The sequence below is a fragment of the Saccostrea cucullata genome, unplaced genomic scaffold (genome assembly GCF_032062105.1).
Source record: "Saccostrea cucullata isolate Sc308-1 unplaced genomic scaffold, CSIRO_AGI_Scuc_v1 ctg1077, whole genome shotgun sequence".
Taxonomy (NCBI): Eukaryota; Metazoa; Mollusca; class Bivalvia; order Ostreida; family Ostreidae; genus Saccostrea; species Saccostrea cuccullata.
The window spans coordinates 130,399-143,142 of NW_026924714.1; the positions used below are offsets into that span (position 1 = coordinate 130,399).

The window sequence follows — 12,744 nt, forward strand, 5'->3', positions numbered from 1 at the left end:
AGGTAGTCTATCTCCAACATCAGTTACCTGTTTCTGGGGCGACAGTGATAGGAGCTGGCTGGCCTGGTTTGGGGGTGGGAGGGACTGCAAAAGAAAATTTTCATTCTGAATACCATATAAATTTAAAGAGACTTTAACATTACCTGCTTCCAAAGATCTTTGAACAGTTGAAAGAAGATTGGATGAAATACATATTTTATTGTTTCCATTTTCATTTCATTCTATTACTTAAAGTAACTTAAAGAAAAGATCCCATTCTAGTTAATCACATCATGTTTGTTGTTTGTGGTTGCATTCTTTTGTGTGTGGGGGGGAGGGAGCTCTAACTTTGAGATTTGTTCAAAATAAGCAATTGGACTAATGAGAAATGCACATGTCCTAAAAAGACTCTTTTTTTCTAGAACACTATAACTTACAAGGTCTAGAAGTATTCAGCACTTTACTAACACCTACTCTGTTAACTTACTGATAGGTCTGGGAGTGGGATTCTGGGAATAGTCACAGTGTGGGATCTTGCAGCATTGTATGTAACTTACTGATAGGTCTGGGTGTGGGATTCTGGGAGTAGTCACAGTATGGGATCTTGCAGCATTGTATGTAACTTACTGATAGGTCTGGGTGTGGGATTCTGGGAGAAGTCACAGTATTGCAGCATTGTATGTAACTTACTGATAGGTCTGGGAGTGGGATTCTGGGAATAGTCACAGTATGGGATCTTGCAGCATTGTATGTAACTTACTGATAGGTCTGGGTGTGGGATTCTGGGAGTAGTCACAGTATGGGATCTTGCAGCATTTGTTGAAAGGATCAACAATCAGCTGACATTGAGCTGGTAGTCCAGCGTACTTTGTACACCTAAAGGAAATACAGGTATTATCAAAATGTTAAAATCCATAAATACATGTATTTTGTGTATTTTCTGCACAATATTTTGGCTTACATAATGTAGTTTAAGCAATATTACTAAATAATAATATTTCTCTGGATTTTCTGAAAGCTGTTCAATAAATTTTACTATTAAGAACTGGATCAGTACAAAATACAGATAGACTTACTTTTCGGTACACTTGTACTGGCCTATCATGCCATTGACACATTCACAAGAGTAAGAACATCCATCATCCCACTTTTGCCCTGTGCTGTACTGTTTCCCCTTGTAAACACAGCCTATGGTAACAAACATACCAAACTCACAGGTTTCACATTTTTAACAATCAAGTTATGAACCACTACTTTCTGTAATTGTTATTTTGTACCAAGTAACTTTTTTACATTCAAGCATACATTAAATTGCCTTTTGTTTCTTTGTTTTTACATGTACATGTACATCAACTTGCATTCTTTGAGATCCACCTACAAAGTGTTCTTTAAAGAAAAATTTACCTGGCTGTGGTGGAAGACCTAAAAAGAAAAAATATGGATTATAAAAAGTGCATAAATTAGAAACATGGCAATTCCCACAACCATGCAAATGTACGAGACTCAGTATAATATATGTTAGAATTGCAGTAACATTACCAAATATAATGCTCATCCCATAAATTTATTCATTTAAAAGCACACAAAATGTTTAAGGTATGCAGCTTACAACTAATTTGTTAGCCTAAGTATAAACAGAGCAATACTGCATAAGTATCACAGTTAATAGCCACCTACCTGGTGAAGGGGTGGGGATTTTGCCAATGCCTGTGACAACTCCTGGGGCCACTGTGGTGGGGGGTGTATTGATTCCTATCAGTGGTGTCACACTGGCTGGTGAACATGATGGAATCTTGCAACAAGATGGATCCGAGGGGTCAGGAACCAGAGAACAGGATGCTGGAACATTGGTATATACGGCACATCTGTAAAACAATGAAGAAATTAGTTTTACAGCATGAGTTTTTTGTCCTACACTGAAAATCTATCTTATGAAATAATTCACAAGTAAAAGAAAACAAATACAGTTAACAATTCTTTGAAGAGAAAATAGCCAATAAAGCTGACTACTGTAAATCACTTTTTATCAGCGAGAACTTTATTTTCAGGTAACTGTGAAATCACAAATTTTTGTGGGGGGTTAATTTTCGTTGTTTTCGAGGTATCAAGAGACCCACAAATTTATGATAGCCACAAAATGTTAAATGTTAAATGCATAACTACTCAACAATAATTCATCCACGAAATCAAGTCCTCATTCCCCATGAACCAAGAGTTTTTTCTCAAACCACATAAATTTGACTCCATGAAAATATGTGATTCTACAGTATCATAAGAGATGATGTGTTCACTTATAATTTATAAAATCTATAAATCACATAAAATAAGGTGTCGCAAATATTGGGTTACAGTATCATGCTATTTAAACCTGTCTTACACCCACCTCTCTTGGCAGCGGAATGAATTGGATGTGGAATTCTCACAGCGACAAGACAAGTCACATCCATCATACCACAGCTGACCTTGCTGATAAAGGCTTCCCTTGTAGGAACAGTATTCTGTAAACAGGCCATACATACTCAAACTATTCTGTCTTTTGTAAAAACATACCTTACAAATAAAAGCAGTGTCAAAATGAAGGCAGAATGTGTCCTTTTTTTCTTAAATTAACAAGTTCCGACTTACTTGGTGTAGATGGTCCTGGGATAGGAGTGGGGGTGGTGCTGCCGGGGAGTGGAGCTGGTGGGGTGGGGGTAGATAGAGGGGTACAATACGGCTTCTCACAACAGCGGTCAGCGGGGTCCTCCACCAGAGTACAGTAGTTAGGAAGTTTGGCGTATCTTGGACATCTGAATGGGTTAGAGTATATTAGGTCAAAAACAGTGTGCAAAAATAATTCTTAGTTTATTAATAATAGTTGTATTTTGATTATGCTTACCAAAAAAAAATCACAAGAAACTTGAGCATTTTACACATGTTACATATTTCATTTCATTCTTTTATATTCATAAAAGGTGAATATCTTTGAAATGAAATGTTTGCTCAATTTCAAAGTAATATACATGTATACCTGTATTTATGCACTGCAGATATGATTATTTCTAAAAACAAGAGGCCCAGGGGCCACATCGCTCACCTGAGCAAAATCAGCTGGGAAAAAGCACAAATCAGATCAGAAATGAAAAGTTTACTGAAAGGGGGGGGGGGGGGCTTGAATTTTAATACTACTTGAGAAAGCCTTCATATTAATACAGCATATGACTCTGCTATTCTTGATAAAAAGATTTTTTAAAAACATTTTCTTCCTATATATAACTTCATAATAATTTGAATTTGATTCCCCATTGTTTCCCTCCCTACCCTAAAGGGCCATGATTTAAATAAATTCAAATCTCCAATACATGAGGATGCTTACATGTCAATATGACTAAACATAGTTTTTCTGTTCTTGAAATTTTTCCCTTTATTTTTCTAAGTAAAAATTTGATCCACTATTGTGGCCCCATCCTACCGCTGGGGGTTATGATTTGAACAAATTTAATTCTACACTTCCCAAAAATGCTTCCATATAAATACTAGTATCACTAATCATGGCTATGCTATTCTTGAGAAGATTTTTTAAAATATATTTTAATGTAAAACTTGGATCCCCCATTGTGGCCCCACCCTATCCCTGGAGGTTACGATTTGAACAAACTACAATCTACACTACCTGAGGATGATTCCACATAAATATCACTAATCATGGCTTTGAAGTACTTGAGAAGATGATTTTAAAAGATTTCCCTATCTAGTCCTATGTGAAACTTTGATCAGCCATTTTGGCCCCACCCTACCCCCAGGGATCATGATTTGAACTTGAATCTTCACTACCTGAGGATGATTTCACATGAGTTTCATCTTTCCTGGCCCAGTGGTTCTTGAAAAGAAGATTTTTAAAGATTTTTCCTTTATATTCCTATGTAAAACTTTGATCAGCCATTGTGGCCCCAACCTACACACGGAGGTCATGATTTGAACAAACTTGAATCTACACTACCTGAGGATGCTTCCACAAGAGTTTCATCTTTCCTGGCCCAGTGGTTCTTGAGAAGAAGATTTTTAAAGATTTTCCCTATATACTCCTATGTAAAACTTTGATCTGTCATTGTGGCCCCATCCTATCCCCGGGGGTCATGATTTGAAAAAATTTGAATCTACTCTGAGGATGCTTCCATATGAGTTTCATCTTTCTTGGCCCAGTGGTTCTTTAGAAGACGATTTTTTTTAAAATGCCATTAATTTTTCACTAATTCATAATTATCTCCCCTTGGAAGAGGGTGTGGCCCTTCATTTGAACAAACTTGAATCCCCTTCACCTAAGGATACTTTGTGGCAAGTATGGTTGAAATTGGCCCTGTTGTTCTTGAGAAGAAGATGAAAATGTGAAAAGTTTACAACGACGACAACAACGACAATGACAGACAAAGGACAAATTTTGATCAGAAAAGCTCACTTGAGCCTTCGGCTAAGGTGAGCTAAAAATGTTTACTTACTTCTCAGTACATCTGTATTGTCCATTGTAGGCATCTACACACTCACAGGAATAAGTACATCCATCATCCCAATTCTGTCCTTGACTGTAAAACTTGCCTTTGTAAATGCAGGAATCTACAACAAAAAAAATTGGTATAAAAGCATCAAATCATACTCAAAGATTCAGATACTCCATATAATTATCACAGAGCTACTGTATTTGTGTGACAGTAGTGATCTTGCTGTGACCTACTTCTGTTGCCTGTGACTGGGGTTCCGGTCTGTGGGGACACGATGATGGTTCCTGGGACCCCGGTGACGATGGTGTCAGGGTTAGTGCTGTTGGGGTTCAGACACTGGGGCACCTGACAACAGGTGTCTTTAGGATCTGTCACCAGAGTGCAGCCATTGGATAGAGTCTGATAAGTGGGGCACCTATAATTAAATTAGAATACATCTTTGTCAAATCAGATGATATGCATCTATTTACTTGTATCCACTTGTATTGAATAAAAGACTTATTCCAATAACTTGTAAACCTACTGTATCTTCACATTTTGATATCATTATGAAGTGTGGAAATGATGATTGTTAGACAAACTATGAGGTTCACATGACTATCATAAAGATAATTCATGTCTACTGACAAACATGCAGAAGTGATTCAAAAATGATCAGTATCATGCTTTTTCATGAAAACCAAATTTTCTCTTTCTCCTTTGGCAGCACATTCCCTTTTTCAACAATTTTTTTAAAAACATGACTAGCCTGTCCTGGCAGTTGATTTGTCCACTCTTGGCGTCGTCACACCTACAGGTCTTGTCACATCCCACACGGAGCACCTGTCCTTGTTTGACAATAACTCCATTGTACAAACAGAACTCTGTATGGAAATCAAATAAACATTAGGAATTCAATGGTTACAGTAAACTGTAAATTTACATTTATTTTACCCAATTCTTCCAAAACACATATTTATGGGTATGGATCATAAGAATAAATTGTACTTCTAAATCTGATTCAATAATCCTCATGTTTGTATCTCTAATGAAATGAAAGGAAAGCAGTTCAACCAGAATCCTGTTTCTTTTGTCCCTTGAGGAAGAAAACATTTATTTTCTTTGAAAGAATATTGAATACTTTTCAGGGGAGGGTTTGGGGTGGGAATACAATAGAGTGTCTCTAAGCCAAAGCTCTGATTATGTCTGTGGAGGGGTTGAATGGGGGTAGGAAAACAGAAATTTTCATTATATTACAGTAGAGGGGTGAGGAGTGGGGTGTTATGGTTCCTAGAAGTAATATTGTTTACCTGTTGTGGGAGGGGTGGGGGACATGTTTGGTGCCAGGGTTGGATTCACACAGTTGGGTTTTCTACAGCAAGGCTGGGCTGGATCAATTTCCAAGCGACAAGAAGAAGGCAGACTGGGATATCTCTTACAACTGAAAAACAAACATCAAAATAAAAAAAATCCTCTTATTTACATTAATATTTATCAATATTAAGTGTCTCATTAGTCTGTCTCTCTCTCTGCCAGACGATCAAGTAAAATTTAACAAAACTTCTCTTTTGGCCCTAAAACTAAAGCAACAATTTCTTTTATTTTTCCCCAGTAAATATTCCTTATTTAAACTCTTAACTTCCTAATTTGACATCACCTTAACCCTTTAAACTTTGCAAAACTATACTGGAATGAAACCAATTTCTTTGACTTATTCCATCCTTCTAAAGATACCTTTAAAAAATTCAATTACTGTAAACTTGCTGACAAATTTTGGCAGGAAGAGTTTACTTGATCCTCTGGCTCAGCTGAGCTAGAAAGAAAAACTTGAATATAAAGAAATGATGACTAATTTCCAACATGAGAAGGAGAATCTCACATGTCACTACAGGAGTATCTTCCTGTAGTAGCGTCCTGACACACACAGTCATACAGACAGCCATCTCTCCACCTCTGACCCTGCTGGTAAAGGGATCCCTTGTAGTAACACACATCTGAAGGATATAACAAGCAGTGCATCAGAAAACCTGTATAGGCTTAATAGAAAACTAGGTTTTCTTTAAGGAATTTAATTCTAGAGAATCATGTGAACAAGAACCCACATATTATCTACAATTGACATTTGGGGGTTGTGGTGCATTGGGCTTAAAATAAACAAGATGTGTTTGGGAAACACTATGCACCCCGTGGCAAAAAGTCGAAAAAGCTATTTTAGCATATAGGCCACAGTCAAGGTCACAAGGTCATTGACCCTGATGTCATATGAAAGGACTTTATTAGTGGAGTATGCATACCAAATATGAAGTCCTTATCTTCTGTGGTTCAAAAGTTACGGCAAAAAGTCGAAAAAGCTATTCTTAGCATATAGGACACAGTCAAGGTCACAAGGTCATTGACCTTGATGTCATTTGAAAGAACATTATTAGTGGAGTATGCATACCAAATATGAAGTCTCTATCTCTTATGGTTCAAAAGTTACGGCGAAGGTTAAAGTTGACAACAGACAGACAGACAAACAGATAAACAGACAAACAGACAGGACAAAAACAATATACGCCCTGGATCTATCGATCCGGGCGCATAAAAATGGTTTGTTTGCAGTTGCTTACCGACCCACTAAAAATTCACCCGACTCAAAGTTTTTTTCAGCATTCTAGTTTTTTTTGGGAAGTTTCAAATTTTTAGGATGTTGCATCTTGTTTGTCTGCTTTTAAAATTTTTGACTGTGGATTAAGTGGTATGAAATAAGTAGAGCTTTATTTACATAAAATAATCTAATAAAAAATATGATTTATTATCCAACAAAAAACTTGTTAACTAAAATCTATATTAAAAAAACATACCTACCTACCGACCCACTCTAAAAATTATAGGTCGGCAACTGCAAACAAAGAATTTTTTAAGCTTGGCCTTACTTACTGATAACATTTGGGGGAAGTTGCTGTGTCATTTTGGAGGTTGTGTTACTTACTGTTGACATTTGGGGGTTTTGTTACTTACTGTTGACATTTGGGGGTTGTGTTACTTACTGTTGACATTTGGGGGTTGTGTTACTTACTGTTGACATTTGGAAGTTGTGTTACTTACTGTTGACATTTGGGGGTTGTGTTACTTACTGTTGACATTTGGGGGTTGTGTTACTTACTGTTGGGGTTGTGTTACTTACTGTTGACATTTGGGGGTTGTGTTACTTACTGTTGACATTTGGGGGTTGTGTTACTTACTGTTGACATTTGGAAGTTGTGTTACTTACTGTTGACATTTGGGGGTTGTGTTACTTACTGTTGACATTTGGGGGTTGTGTTACTTACTGTTGACATTTGGGGGTTGTCCACTTCCCGTGATGCTGCCTGTAACGCCAGCTGTCACGTTGCCACACTGTGGCGCCTGGCAACAGCTAGGGTCATTGGGGTCAGCTACCATCAAACAGGAACTTGGAATGTTGTCATATTTAGGACATCTGTTTTAAACAGCAAACTTATTACTAACATCACAAGCACAAAGAAGCTCAACAGTTCAAACTACATTCACTAACTATAATTCTCACACAGTCTTTTTTTTCTATGCTTTATCATGCAAACTATATGCATATTGAACCAAACAAAAGGCGGCCGTGAACTAATAAGTACTAGATATAACCATTTACCTGTCAGTACATGTGTAGAGTCCTTTTTTGGCATCATCACAGACACAGTTTTTGTCACACTTATCTGACCATTTCTGTCCCTGGGTATAAGCCTTGCCATTGTAGACACATACATCTATAAAATAGTATAGAACATATACATCACCTTACATTAGATAACTATAGGTGATAAGGATTTACATGTATACTGTCCAATTTTTTAAATTTTATAAATGAATATGTGAATGCATCTAATAAATCACTGAAGGTGAAATGTTCACCCCGTAAAATGACATTTTAAGTATGGGTATAAAGTGCCATATTTACAAAGTCAATTTTAAGTATGGGTATAAAGTGCCATATTTACAAAGTAATACCTTTAGGTGTAGGTGAAGGTGTTGGACCTTGCGGACCAGGAGTGGGCGTACTTGGACAGGTTGGAATCTTACAGCACTGGTCATTGGGGTCAGTGGTCATAAAGCAGGACTGGGGCAAAGCAGCAAATCTTGGACATCTGAAAGGAGAAACAAAATGCATGCACAAATGTATGTATTGTCTTTTAAGTTTTTTTATTTATTTTGATAAAGACAACACTGTATACTGGGTTATTTTCACCCCGTGTTATTTTCGCCTTTTGCTCTTGATAACAATTTTGCCCCATTTTGTGCCCCAGCTGTGATTTAGGCAAAAGGGGCCAAAATAAAACGGGGGTGAAAATTTCCCTGTATACATTATATAAAACTGAGGTGGAGAGGTACCTTTCTGTACAGGTGTAGGCACCTGATGCTTCATCAATACACTGACACTTGTAGCTACAGGCATCCTCCCAGGTATCTCCTTTGTGATATTTCACGCCCTTGTATTCACAGAAACCTTCAAATACATAATACCATAGTAACCTCATAAACTATTGCACTGTAGAGTAATAACAAGTGTATGAATTTGAACCTGGTGATGGTCTTTTAATTTTACTTACCAATGTACTGTCCAATTCCAGTGTTGGGGTCAGGTTTAGGTCCAAATCCTGATATAACTCCTGGTGCCAGGGTAGGCACAGGATAGGTAGGACTGGGCGAAACTCCTGGGGCAGGAGTGGGCTGGTTGAACGGTGCAGGGGTAGGAACATTGGGGCAGTTTGGTATTTCACAGCAAGCATCGTTTGGATCCACCTCCATTTTACATCCATCAGGAAGGTTGTTAAACGAAGGACACCTAGTTTAAGAAATACATTTTGTGAAATTTCTCATGAATGTATAATTGATTTTTGCCCCTCAACAATAAAGGCATCGAGTCAGCTCACATATAAAATTTTCATGATGAAGAAAGTATTAATTACATATTATAAGTATTTGCTCATATTTTCAAGAGAACTTTATGTTTTGTGAACAGAAAATAATGTTCCAATACACATACAATTCTCAAGAAGATAATTTTTAAGCAAAAGTGTTGTCCTTCTTATAAAAGCAAATATAATTTCATAATTCCAGATTCATCCACTTTACAGTTTTACTTGTTATTATAAGAGATACAGCATCATTTCAAGTCTTTTTGCAGTGTTAACTTTAAGTATATAAAGATAGATCTTATATACAAACCTGTCAAAGCAGGAGTAGTAATTTGTCTGGGCATCGTCACAGCGACACGTCTGACTACAACCCTTGTTCCAGCTGTCTCCTTGTAAATAGGGTACGCCATTGTACACACAGAATGCTGCCAAGACAAAAACTCATAGGTCATGAATATACTTCACAATATATTTATTTATCATTCACAAGAAATACTTTATTGTCCTATTTGAATCACTTGGTAAATCCATACGCTAATAAATAGCAAAAAATAAAATGCAGGTCATACTGTAAAACTTGTTTAGTACGAACATGGGTATTGCGAATTCACGGATATAGCAATGTTTTTTTTTATCCCCAACTATACAAAAAATTTTAAATTCCTAACATTGGATATAACGAATTACTGATATAGTAATTTCACAGGTCCCTGTGACTTCGTTATAGTCGAGTTTTAATGTACTGCATATTTATTAATCAAACAGTTCCAAAATGCTTCGTCTCTTTTACAGACGTGTTTATTTTGTGTTTATGTATGTAAATGCTAAGTTACAGTTGTGTATTCATTGCATTTGTGTAAGTAATTTTAAGTTACAACTGTTCATTCATTGTATAATATTCACAATATTCAGAAATGACTGTTTATCAAGCACTCACCCAGTGGCGTAGGCTGGGGTGTTGGTGTCAGTGTAGGACCTGCAGAGATACACTTAATTTAAAAAACTAATAAAATCAAATAAATCTACACTTTAAAAAAAGTAGCAGATTTTTTGTTTATTTACTGAAAAATGTTTGGTAATAATATTTTTTTCACAAAACAAATCAAAAAATATTTTAGAAAATGATAACAGATAAGTTTTTAAAATTTTCAGTAATGCAATGCATTAAAACCAAATCTGTTTTGTAGGAGTATGATTTACCCATTGAAGGAGTGCTTGGAGGATTAAGGAAGTCACACTTTGGTTTGTAGCAACACAGATCATTTTCATCTCTCTGTAGCTGGCACTGAGGAGGAATAATAGGGTAGGAGGGGCACCTGTTAAATATACCAGGTACTCAAGAACAATTTAGTCCCCCAAAAATAAATAAACATGCAATTCTTTTAAAACTCTAAAAATATAACCAACCATACACTATCTTGAAATTTTCCATTACCAAACCAGAAAATCTGAGAGAAATTTTTGGAAAATATTAAATTTTAGAAAAAAAATCCTTTTGTTGACCACATGACACTGACCTCTGGCTACATTGGTATTTTCCAGCCATGCCATCAATACACTCACAATTGTAGTCACAGCCATCTTGCCACTTTTGTCCGGCTCCATAGAATTTACCCTTGTAGAAACAGCCTGCAAGTCAAGCACTGATTACTTCAGTTTTCAATAACAACAACCATCAAATATAACACTGCAGTGTTATCTAAAATATTTTTGAATTCATACTTCGACTATGTATAAATTTCATTTATAAATTTGACCAGAGTGATTCCATCTACAGGCCTTATTTCCTCACCTGGATTAGGTGTCGTTGGAACTATACCGCCACCTGTCACCACACCTGAACAGGGGAAAAAAGTGCAAAATCAGTCAAGGCCTTTATAAATTCAATATACATGTATATATTAACTCGTCATCAAGGACCCTATTTCATGAGCACTACTCAAATTGAGTGTAAAATGACTCTTTTTTTGAAAAGTATGTGATGCTATTAGCTGACTTTTGACCTCTGACCTGTGACTCCTGTGATGACTATGGTGCCATTGGTTGGATTGGGTGGCACTGTGATACACTGAGGAACTTCACAACACTCTGGATCCTTAGGATCAGCCACCAGTGTACACTGCGAGGGGATGCTTGTGTATGTAGTACACCTTAAAATCACAAAATGTTTAACATTAGGCTACAGCATTAACTAAGAAAGGAACAAAGAAACAAAGAAAGTTGCATTTCTTATTCTGTCTTTTCTTAAAGATATTAATAGGCACTGTGAAGCTTGTCTAATTTTTGTAATGCAATATAATGCAAAATAATACTTGTCCACTTCCCATTTTCTAAGTTTCAGTATCAAATTAGTGTTTTGTATAATTTTTAAGTAATCTTAAGTGTATTTTATTCAGAAAATTTCCGTAAAAGTGAAAGTACAGCTGTGTTTAGACTATACCTGTCATCACAGCGATAGTAGCCTGACTTGGCGTCTTCACAGATGCACGCCTTACTACACCCATCAAACCACTTCTGTCCTTGCGTGTATGGAACACCATTATGGACACACATGTCTGTAAAATTGATTTGGTTTGAGCATATTTTATTATTAATAAAAAGATTAAAAACATAAATGGATTAGGCAGCAGGCATAGCCTATATATGCCCTCTCCACACTGAAGGTTCCACAAGTGTACTTCAGTCTAAATTAATTTTAAGCAACAATTCCAAGATCTGACTGATTTAAAGACATCCAGCATGACCTCACCTTTAATCTTGGGGGCTGGTGTTGGTGTACTGGTGGGCACTGGAGTCAGGGTGGGGAATAGCCCTGGGGTAGGAGGAGTTACTGGGGCTGGGGTTGGGGTGTCAAAGCATTCTGGAACTTTGCAGCATGGGTCGTTTGGATCCACCACTAATCTGCAGTTGTTTGGTACGTCCAGGTAAGATGGACACCTGTTGATAATTTATAGCAATTTGGATTAAGTGAAAAGTTACTAGGAAATGAAAATTTAGTGAACCCTGCTGAATAATTACTTTTTGTAATCAGATGATCTCAAAGTAAATCCACCAGAGATAAATTAAATTGTTGATTGATTTATGGAGAAAACCATCACACTACATTTAATGATGTTTAGTTATGCACCTTTCTTTGCACTTGTATCTGCCAATATGCATGTCTATACATTCACACAAGAGTTGACAGCCATCTTCCCATTTCTGACCTTGTCCATAGGCCACTCCATGGTAGAAACAGGCACCTACAAAAGTCATCAATAACAGTGCTTAAGTCATTTAACAGGCACCTACAAAGGTCATCAATAACAGTGCTCAAGTCATTTAACATAAATTCGTCCATTAATATCAAAACATCTTGCAGTCCACTGAATTTTCAAAATTTGATGTTTTTCTTAATCCTA

At 36.6% G+C, this 12,744-nt stretch overlaps 1 protein-coding gene across 1 annotated transcript in view; it reads right to left on the reverse strand.

The window, feature by feature from the left end:
- LOC134267101 (uncharacterized) overlaps window positions 1–12,744 on the reverse strand; it is a 42,114-nt gene that overhangs the window by 12,270 nt on the left and 17,100 nt on the right. The window contains exons 17-42 of the mRNA XM_062749324.1: window positions 12,471–12,585; window positions 12,093–12,280; window positions 11,784–11,898; window positions 11,354–11,493; window positions 11,136–11,180; window positions 10,861–10,972; window positions 10,544–10,659; window positions 10,281–10,319; window positions 9,654–9,768; window positions 9,035–9,270; window positions 8,817–8,931; window positions 8,436–8,572; window positions 8,080–8,194; window positions 7,745–7,893; window positions 6,313–6,427; window positions 5,744–5,874; window positions 5,203–5,317; window positions 4,688–4,869; window positions 4,455–4,569; window positions 2,605–2,768; window positions 2,363–2,477; window positions 1,657–1,844; window positions 1,384–1,401; window positions 1,056–1,167; window positions 740–855; window positions 28–84 (exon numbers count right to left, since the gene is read on the reverse strand). Coding sequence (XP_062605308.1) covers window positions 28–84; window positions 740–855; window positions 1,056–1,167; window positions 1,384–1,401; window positions 1,657–1,844; window positions 2,363–2,477; window positions 2,605–2,768; window positions 4,455–4,569; window positions 4,688–4,869; window positions 5,203–5,317; window positions 5,744–5,874; window positions 6,313–6,427; window positions 7,745–7,893; window positions 8,080–8,194; window positions 8,436–8,572; window positions 8,817–8,931; window positions 9,035–9,270; window positions 9,654–9,768; window positions 10,281–10,319; window positions 10,544–10,659; window positions 10,861–10,972; window positions 11,136–11,180; window positions 11,354–11,493; window positions 11,784–11,898; window positions 12,093–12,280; window positions 12,471–12,585 — 3,165 coding nt within the window. The remainder of the gene's footprint in view (window positions 1–27; window positions 85–739; window positions 856–1,055; window positions 1,168–1,383; window positions 1,402–1,656; window positions 1,845–2,362; window positions 2,478–2,604; window positions 2,769–4,454; window positions 4,570–4,687; window positions 4,870–5,202; window positions 5,318–5,743; window positions 5,875–6,312; window positions 6,428–7,744; window positions 7,894–8,079; window positions 8,195–8,435; window positions 8,573–8,816; window positions 8,932–9,034; window positions 9,271–9,653; window positions 9,769–10,280; window positions 10,320–10,543; window positions 10,660–10,860; window positions 10,973–11,135; window positions 11,181–11,353; window positions 11,494–11,783; window positions 11,899–12,092; window positions 12,281–12,470; window positions 12,586–12,744) is intronic.